The following is a 10670-nucleotide window of genomic DNA, read 5'->3' on the forward strand; positions in this document are numbered from 1 at the left end:
CCAGGACATTTCGAATCAAATTGCGTAAACAGTATAGTACTACATCAGTCCGACAGAATGTAGCTAAAACTTGGCAAATGTCCGAAAATGAGTAGCCCGAATAATGCACTAACCATTTTCTGCAGTTGAGACAGTTGAAATCCCGAACCCGCCAGAACCGGAGCCGGTCCCCAATAATCCGACCCGACTTTCCGTGCAGATTTAGACGCAATATAGCGCAATAGTATCATTGTATATACTCATTAGGGTTGTTCAGAATTGACCGACTTTCAAAAAGTCTAGGTTTTCAGTCCGTTTCCCATGCCTTATACCTTAAAAACAAATTCTGGCAACTTTTTTTTGTAATTCATCCCCTGCATCCGTGTGCACATTGCCGTTTTCTCATGCAACTAAAAATTTCTTCGGAATTAGGGGATTCCCCCGTTGTCAGTGACTCGACAGGAATGGCGCGTGTTCTCATTGACGTGACGCGTATGGTTCTAGCGCTGATGAAGCGCTGAGCACGGCTGTGAAACGGGGATCATTGATTAGTCAGGTGCCTTGCTGCTTTGTTGTTGATGGACTGTGTTTACGATAGAGGTGCAGGACTTATCAGGCGGCGTTTTGACTCATGCTATTAGCGAGTTTAGCGCGTGATTAGTGAACATAGTATTATAGCAGTATACAACTATTTGATATAATAGACCTGATACTCTTTTCCTTTCTACTGGGATAGAAACAAAGCTTGCAAATGTCTATTCCAGTGACTGGGGAAAACCGCCAGTCGGTTGCTCTAAATTTTTTGTTATATCCCAAGATATCAATATACTGGTATGAGTTTTTCCAATTTAGGAATAACTATCTTCGATAATCTATAACTGGATCTAATCTGGCTACTCCTGTGCAAGTTATGCAGTATGTGTTCGACCTAAAACTCTAATAGAACTGAAAGGTTTTCCACTATTCTTTGTTGCTTGACTGAGTTTATGTATATCTGTTTTTCTAGGATTAGCTGTAGTGCGAAATGTCTGAAAAAAAAGAAAATCGTCATCTAGTGCAGCAGTACCGAAGAAAACTAGAAGAACACGATCGCAGACACAGCATTTCTTAGTTGGGCCATCTGAGGAAGCCATTACGGGATCGAAGTTGCCCACTATGTGGCAAGTATGCAATATGTGCTACACCTGAGAGAGCATTCATTTTTCTAAAATGAACCAGTCAAGTCACACATCCAGATCGCAGTAAATTAAGTGATCGGTTTTTGGTTACTTGCTGGCATAAAGACTATCACAAAAGCCAATGCCACTAAAAGATTGGAAACAGTGTGGAAACAATGGCTGTCACTAAAGAAAACTGCAGGCCGGCAATATGTATCAAAAAAACAAAGCGACTTTGAAGCCAAACTGAGTAAGCTATGGGATATAGGAGCCCCTGACGCGATAGCGACAATTGAAGCAAGTATACTTCTTCCTGACAATCAAAAACGTGAAGACATAACATTTTATCAAGATCAAAGAGGTCCGATCTGTGGCAAAGATAAAGTGTTGAAAGCGAAAATCATGCAACAAAAGAGACGGACCATGACTGCAAGAGAGTCTGCATCAGCATCAAGTAGCGAAGGTGAATTTACAGAGAGCTCATCTATATCTTCACAGGTAGCTGACACTTCTCACAGCACTGATTTTGAACTTGCACAGTCGACATCTGGTCATTCCGCTAAATTTGTGACTATAAAAGCTCCTGTAAACCTATTCAGCGACGAAGACCTATGCCAGGTTTTTGATCGCTTGAAAGTCAGTGATAATGCCGCTACCATGATAACTGCAGCACTGATTAAAGCTTGCGATGGCAACCCTAATGACTTCCATCTTTCAAGATCTGGGACCTATCGACGACGCATTGCAAATCGTTTGAAAATTTCCGAATCTATCTTTGAAAAAATATCCACCAATCCACCAGAGCACATTGCATTGCACTGGGATGAAAAGCTCACTAAGAGTCGTCTAGGATATCAATTTGAGACCTTGGCAGTGCTCACATCGTCTGCGTATTCCGGCGCATTTAAGAAAGGGAAACTTCTTGGCATTCAAACTCTGGAAAGTGCTACAGGAAAAGCACAGGCTGATGAATCATTTGAATTGCTGGAACTTTGGAATTTAACAAAATCTGTTAGAGCTCTTGTGTTTGACACAACATCCTCAAACACTGGTAAAAACAAAGGTGCGGTTCCGTTACTTGAAGAATTGATTAACAGGAAAGTTTTCTACAATGCCTGTCGCCATCATATTTATGAACTGGTCATTCGAGAGGTTTGGAAGTGTTTGTTTGGATCGACAACCACAGGCCCTGAAAACACGGATTTTAATACCTTCAAGAAGAAGTGGAAACATATTGATAAATCAAGAAGCTATAAAACGCTGAAGTTTATTGAAGGCAGCTGGTTGGCGATGAAAGCTGATGAAGCAAAGCAAGAAATAATTCCACTGATGAAACCCAATGATGGAAAGCAGAAAGAAGTCTTGATAAGAGATGACTACAGAGAATGTGCAACAGGCACCTTGGCGATTTTGGATGACAAATATGTTGATCATCGTTTTCGCAAGCCTGGTGCTACTCATAGTGCCAGATGGACGAGTCAAGTCCTGTACTGTCAAAAAATGTTCATGTGGAGTGAGAAAATGGACTATGCTGAAGAGTTCATTGAAAAGTTGGAACGAATCAATACATTCATTGCTTTGTTTTATGTTCCACCTTGGTTGAAAACTGGTATTGCATGTGACGCACCTTGGAATGATCTCAAATTCCTTCATGACATTAAAAACTTTTCATTATGCGATCTCACTGTTGCTGATGTGGCATACAAGAAATTGCGAAAACATCATTGGTATCTAACTGAGGAAATGGTGGTATTTACCATGTTCTCGGCTAATCCAAAGATTCCTGACAAACTGAAGGAAGCGATGGCTGCTAAATTGCTGAAAATGCCAATCCCTGAAAGATTTCGCAGAGGTATGCCTCTCAGTCTGATCTCTGACTCTGTCTCTGAGTCAATGAGTATGGTCGATTTGATTGGGCCAGAATCGTGGTTTCTATTCAGTTTTAGAAATCCCTGTTTCTATTTGATGCTATACATGTGGAACATGATTGGTTGAGTCTTCCAGTTTCGGAATGGCATACTGATCCGGATTTCGTGACTACTCAAGAATTTTTGAATACTGTTGAAGTAGTTAATGATGCAGCAGAGCGTATGGTAAAATTGAATACCGACTATGCTGCGTTCATAACGGATGACAAAAAACAGATAGCGAGCCTCCTACAAGCTGTGGAAGATCACCGGAACAGATATGCAGATTTCTCGAAAGCAACCATTTCATCCACCTGATTTATGTGATATTTTGCCAAGTTGATCTCTTTCTTTGCCTTATTTTTTCGTTTCCTGTGATGTTTATTATGTGGCTGTGAGTGGATGTTACATTTAAAGTTGTATTCTTGCACATGGGGATCCAGGAAATTGATGTACAGTGCCGGGTAGGTTTGAGGGGTGTAGGATATGTGATCCAACAAAATCACTATCAGTTTTAGGTAGTTTTGAGCAGTTCTAAGGCAGTGTGGGACATGGAAATGATATCCTGAACAAGGAATGCCTTATATAGTGGGGTTTTGTAGCACTACAAACCGCAACAGCTGCATAAATCCATGTTATATGTCACTTTAACTAGGCTAGGTAAAATCGTGACACTCAGATTTTAGGGGAATCCCCTATTTTCAGCTGCTATTCTTCCAGCTCAATGTGTACACGGATGCAGGGGACGAGTTACAAAAAAAAAGTAGCCAGAATATGTTTTTAAGGTATAAGGCATGGGAATCGGACTGAAAACCTGGACTTTTTGAAAGTCGGTCAATTCTGAACAACCCTAGTGTTCAGGTGCGACTAGTATTTACTTAGGAGATAATCCAACATCCCTGTCTTGAATGAACGATAATTTGAGTCTTTGAAATGTGCTGGAATCTCTTTGTTCCATACATCAATACCTGCTCGTTTGAATGGAGGGAAACCTCTGTCAGAGTGGGACCGGAATAGGTTGGCGTTCGTGACAGACCGTGTGCTATGACTATGAACATCACTGCAATATTGAAAATAGTGTTGCAGAGAGACGGGGACTTGCAGCTGATTAATTTTATACATCACTTTGGCCAGTTCAAAGATATAGATATCTCTAATTTTTAGGATACGCAATTTTTTGTAATATGGATCAAGTCGACTATAGAGGGGTATTCTGGCAATTGCTCTTAGAGCTTTGTTCTGGATCACATGCAGCTGGTTCAGTAGGGTTTTGGTAGCAGATCCCCAAACTATAATACCATACTGTAGGTGGGAATGAATGATAGAAAAATAAAGAGTGCGTAGAAAAGGTTTTGGAACTATTTGGTTAACCTTCCATAGTATACCAATATTTCGTGAAACTTTTGCGCATACATTGGTAATATGCTGTTGCCATGTCAGACCTGCATCTATATGAATACCAAGGTACTTGATAGACTTGCATAGGTCTAGCTGTTGGCCTGAAATTGCCAACTTTCCTGCATATTTGGGAATTGATAACTCTGATCTGTACTTTTCCTTGCCTATTGGAAGTGCTTGGCACTTTTTAACATTGACAGACAATTTGTTGCAAGCTAACCAAGTACTTATATAGTCAAGATGAGCATTGGATTTTAACACAAGGTTCTCGGCGTTTCTTGAGGAAAGTGAGAGGTGGGTATCGTCTGCAAAGAGAGTTGTAGTAAAATCAGAGCATACTGATATATCGTTAATATATAGTAAAAACAGGGTGGGTCCAAGTACGGATTCCTGTGGAATACCACAAGAAACAGATGCAGAGTTCGATGCTTGTTCATTGACAAAAGTGTACTGTTTACGATCTGTGAGGTAATCCATAAAAAGATCCTGCACAATCCCCCGAATACCATAGCACTCAAGTTTATCAATTAATATCGAATGGTCAACAGTATCAAAAGCTTTCCGCAAGTCAAGGGAAACGGCTATTCCGTAGGTATTTGATGCATGCACATTGTGATAATTAGTGAGAATATCGAGGAGGGCATGGATGGTTGAATGGAGGCATTGGAAACCATATTGTCGAACATTAATCACAGCGTATTTCGATAAAAATTCCATTAATCGAGAATGCATCAGTTTTTCAAACAGTATGGCAAAACTAGGCAGTACCGATATGGGTCTATAATTGTCTGTAGAGTATCTAGAGCCTGCTTTATAGACTGGCGATATTTTTGCTATTTTCAAGCACTCAGGAAAACAACCTAGTTTGACACACATATTGAAAAAGCAAGATAAAGGTTTGCTTACTGCACCCGCAATGACTTTCAGGAGGTCATTGGGGATTTGATCATGTCCTGTTGCTTTTACAGATTTAAGAGAGTAGATTTGAGCTTCAACTTCTGGTGTTGATGGTTCGAAGAACATGGAAGAGCTGACCCTTGTCAGGTATTTGCTCGGTTTGACCATGGACGCTGGAATTGTGGAAGCCAATCTTGGACCAATGGACGAGAAGAATCTGTTGAAGCAGTTGGCAACCTCCATTGGCTCCTTAATTATGCTGTTATCCTCATCAGAGCGCAGAAAAGATGGTGGTGAAGATTTCTTTTTGCCTATCAACCCTCGGATAAGTTTCCATGACCCTTTCTGATTTCCATGACAATTTGAAAATAGATTGCGATAGTAGGAATCTTTTGCCTTTTTCTTTATTGAAGATAGTTGTTTCGCATATTGTCTATGTTGTTCCATGTCACACTGTGCTCTGCTTTTGATAAATTTGCGATAAAGATAATTTCTGGTCTTGATAGCACGTAGGATGCCTGGTGTGAGCCAAGGTTTGAGATAGAGTTTTTGCTTGCGTCTTGTAATTCTTTGAAGTGGGGCATGGAAATCAATAAGGGTTCTGACGTCTTGAACAAAGTTATTGAACTTGATGTTAAGTAGGGTTGAGTCAGCAGTGTTAGGGACATCTACAAAATTACTGAACTTGTCATACGCATCAAGTAACAGGTTATCTTTGGACAAATTGCTTCGGTCCCGTCGTAGCGTATAGTTGGGGGGAGAAGTCTTTCGCACAAGGTCTAGTTCGCAGAGGATTGGGTAATGGTCAGAAATGTCATAGGCAAGAGTTGCTGGTCCAAGTTCTACATCAGTGATATTTGTGATGATGTGATCCAGTAGTGTCTGGGAGTGTGTTGTAATTCGAGTCGGCAGTGTTATTAGTTGGGCTGCACCGAATGAGTTGATGCAATTTTCGTACCGTCTGGTATGCATCGTATCGTTCACTAGATTCAAATTGATATCACCCAATATGATGAATTTTTTCCTCATATGGGTTAGTTTTTCATTCGATTTTTCAAACAGGTCTAAAAAATTTGTCAAGCAACCAGAGGGGTGCCGATAAAGTACACCAATGACATAGGATATTGAGTTGTTGGGATTTAATGTAACCTCAGTCCAGTGGCGGCTCGTGACAATATCGGGTGGTGTGGCAAGGGCTGCAAGCGACTTTTTATCAAGATGACGTCACAATGGCGTTTTCCAACGTAAACAAGTAACTTAATGATGGTACGGTAACATGAATTTCCCGGCAACAGTGATTTTAACGTATGTGCCACGAGAGGTCCGCTGGTGAGCTGTGACTTGAAGTGTGGTAACTGCGTAAACGGCGTACGGAACAAAGATTCAACACGGTTCATGTTCGCATTAGACCTGACTAATTATCTGCAGAAATGGAAATGACTATAACTCGAGAGATAGCGTAAGCCTAATTGGAAAGGTCAACGAATTCGGACAGATACGCAATTGTTATCTCATAGATTGGGCCTGTCCTATTGAATCCAAAACATCATTGTAAAGGACTAAGAATAGCAGCCTCGGAAATTTGGTCTCGGTACAGCATAAGAGATTTTGGCCTTGAAACTGGAGACTGTAACACGACACATACGTTTTTATTACTGTCATATAGGTCTGCTGCGAAATCGCCTTTGAAAAATATATTACCGAATAAATACGTGGATGAAAGCCTTAAACTTGGTACACTGTTACATGACATTATCGAGAAGTGGCCTCATGGCCCTTTTCGGTATGGTACACTGTCAAAATTAATGCGAACAGACCAACACCGAATTTTGCGTAAAATTTACTGAGGAATAGGCTGATCAAGTGACGAGGGGTTGTACGCAAATGGCTTGAAGGCCACAATTTCACGGTGAAATTGACATTGGAGAATATACGATCAAAGTAAATATTTGAATGCAAACTGAGAATGATATCATCATCTCACTTAACGTTACCGCAGATACACCGGCTTTTGCGTGAAATCCGCAATGTGTTGTAGGCTAAAGTGTCAGATCGGAGCACATCTTTACCATACTCGACCTTGATAACGAAATTACTGCCCTAATCATTGAGTGTCAACCTTGAGACTTGGCACAGCGTTCGATACTAAAATCAAGACATACCGTGCAAAAGCTTATGACGGATCTAGGTAAGGAGCATCGTTAAAATCAATAGAGACCAATACCGGCTTTGCGTATAATCTGTTAGCGATGAATGACGAGTCAGCTCTCACTCGAATTAGGAAACGAAATTACCACTAACACAGTTCAGTGACAAACTTAAAACTTGGTACAGCGTTCGATACTAACATTAAGACTTACCGAGCCAAATGTCATAACCGATCTCAGTATTGAACACCGTCAAAACCAATGGATACCAATACCGGCTTTTGAGTAAAATCTGTTTGCGATGCATGACGGATCAGCACACACTCAACTTCGGAAACGGAAGTACTACCCTAAACTTTAAGTAGAAACCCTGAAACTTGGGGCAGTGTTAAATACCACCATCACGACATGACATAACAAGTTTCAAGAGTTTTCATGGTGTGAAACCCCATTAAAATCGACATATACCAACAAAGGTCGACTAAACGCATATGACGGTAACAGAGTTCAGCTATAGATACGATTGTTACATCACACCTTAAGGGCACAGAGCTATCGTGACCCGGTTGCTCGGTAATTTTATGAATAGGAGAGAGTAAATCACCGTTTCTTTATTATGCGCGGTTTTGAGAGAATAGACAGTGAAAGCTTGTTATGAGCGCTACCGGGGCAAGCCCCGGCTAGGCATTCGCAAAGCGAAAACACAGAAGAGAATTTGATTTTCGCATAGACTTCGCTATATATGGGCATTTACAAGCGAAAGGACAAGAAGTATACGATTTTCGCTGTGATTTCGGTTTATATAGATAAGTGTGCGTCTATAAATGGTAAAGAATTGTTATTGAACAGAATTTTAGGTGGGGCAATGCCCCAGTTGCCCTATAGGACGAGCCGCCACTGCCTCAGTCCATACTTCATCAACAGATGGGCAGTTGAGTTGGTACGTGGTACTGGGAATAGATGTATATCCATCTTCGACATAGATACCGACTCCGCCTGCATTTGTACTGGAGGGCGAGTGCTGAAAAGTGAAGCTGGGCAGATCAACATCTTCAAATGAGTTTGCTTTTAGTCTAGTCTCAGTTATAGCAAGTATGCAAGGTGCCCTTTGCATGGAGGACAACATCGTACAAATGTCATTGTGATGTTTTGGCAATGATCGTACATTCATATGCATGATAGTCGGTTTTCTTCCAATTTGTTTCAGGTCGTCCGGAGATAATTCCTGACATGGTAGAGAATTTATAAAACTTATGCGATTATCGGTATCATTTTGATCAGCTTAGGATCAGGCAAATAATGCGTTGGAGAAGCCATTGTATGAAAGGTATTTTCAAAAATAATTTTTCTGGATGTAGTGGATTCAGTGGCTGGACTTCTCGTTCATCTTATTCAAGTCCTCCATACTGTTGATTTGGAGAGCTGCACTGTTTCGGTTTTTCCTTATAAGCACTTTACCGTTGTTGGTCCACAGGTAAGCGTATCCAAGCTCTTTCTTCAGGTCTCTTGCCTCAAAGAGTAAGTTTCGGTTTTTTTCTGTAAGATTCTCAACAATGAAAACCTTAGGTGTATCTGTATGAGCCTGGGGGCTATTTTCTGCTGGCCGAAGCTTGCATGGAACGAGCTTCATAAATGTTGTTTCTAATTTTGCGCGAAGTAAATTTGACAATGATTGGAGGAGGCTTCGCTTTTGCATCACTCGATTTGAATTTCCTGTGCGAAAAGCTGATACAATTACTGTCATCCAATGAGGTGATTTTTGCTATGACATCCATAACCAGTGAGTCTGTGTCTTCTGTCGAGCTAACAGGAATACCATGGAATTCTAGCAGGTCTAATCTTGCTTGTCTGTCCATCTCTTCAGTTCTCCCTCTCAGGAGTTGGATCTGTTCTTTTTGGGTTTCTATAATCTCTTCATTTTTCTTTATTGTTGCAGTGTTGTTCTCAAGTTGTTTCTCGAAGTCATCAAACTTGGCAGCAATGAATTCCTGGCTTTCTTGTACTTTTATAAGCAAGCTCTTTCTTCATTGAATCTAGTGATAATTTAATATCTGATAGAGTAGCTTTCAGAGCAGCAGATTCAGAAGCATTCGCTGAGTTGATCTCAGCAAGACATGACTTGACGATTGCTGGAAGTTGAATCCGGATTTGTTCTATTATTGCTTGCTGGTCTTTTCCTGATCGTGTCATCATCAGAGGAATATTACTATATACCAATATATTATATAGTTATACGTTATAAATCTTAACACAATCAGAATCGACATCGGGAGTCGACATCGGTCGGACTCGAACCTCAACCCATTGGTGTCGCAGCTGCATGTGCAACGTACCACTGCGCTATCTCGCCACTGCCCGTCAGGATATTTTCTGTTTCACATTTGGCCCAAATTTAACGGATATAGTCTACAAATATCATGAGTCGAATTCATCCGATCGTGGTGATTAATAAACCTGATAAAAGTGAAATATAATTGTCCGGATTTAGTATTAAGCACGTTGATAGTTTATTCATGTTCGGGGCGGAAGTTCGAAAAAGTTTGTGAAACACAGGTCTAATTCGGTTGATATAAACTATTTTCCATGATTTTCAATTTTTGAATGTTAACATTACATGACATAGCATTTGCAATTTAAATATCATACTCCAATACGGATGACAGCTTGTATATTATTGTAGGATGTATTCGCATGCATTTCAGGTCTAATAAAAGATGCAGTTTCCGAAGCGCGTGATGCAGGCTATGTGACGATTGATGCGACGGCAGTTGAGGTAAACTTTTTTATATAATATTTATGCCCAATAGTGCATGTATAACGGAACTGCTATTTTCATGTTACCTGTGCGTAAATACTATTTTGCGCAATACAAATCCTATACTTTATAGCGTCTGTATTTGTATTCATTATCTGTGTCACGCTCCTTACATTTGTCTTTGTCTCGGTATCACGTGCGGGCTGACTCATACTGAGGTTGCTGAAAAGTTACTTATGTAGCAACACATTCACCTGTCAGTAAAATACTGAATTATCACGCTTAAACGTAATTTTATTAATAAATAAATAAAATAATAATAAAATATGGATCAATACACCAACATGTATGAATGTTATGAGACACTGAGATTGTTACCGGATTGGAATTCTCATCTTTTTAATAAATTTGGCAATATTGGACGGACCAA

At 40.3% G+C, this 10670-nt stretch overlaps 2 protein-coding genes across 2 annotated transcripts in view; both read left to right on the top strand.

Moving 5' to 3' along the window:
- The window catches only part of LOC145437891 (uncharacterized), a 194357-nt gene extending 190884 nt beyond the window's left edge, over positions 1-3473 (top strand). The window contains exon 2 of the mRNA XM_080315274.1: positions 986-3473. Coding sequence (XP_080171400.1) covers positions 1539-3131 — 1593 coding nt within the window. The 5' untranslated portion in view covers positions 986-1538 and the 3' untranslated portion in view covers positions 3132-3473. The remainder of the gene's footprint in view (positions 1-985) is intronic.
- Positions 1-10670, top strand: part of LOC145437976 (uncharacterized) — a 574293-nt gene that overhangs the window by 61969 nt on the left and 501654 nt on the right. The window lies entirely within an intron of this gene.

This window comes from Botryllus schlosseri, chromosome 4 (genome assembly GCF_051294905.1).
Source record: "Botryllus schlosseri isolate E-star chromosome 4, Bs_hap1, whole genome shotgun sequence".
Lineage (NCBI taxonomy): Eukaryota > Metazoa > Chordata > Ascidiacea > Stolidobranchia > Styelidae > Botryllus > Botryllus schlosseri.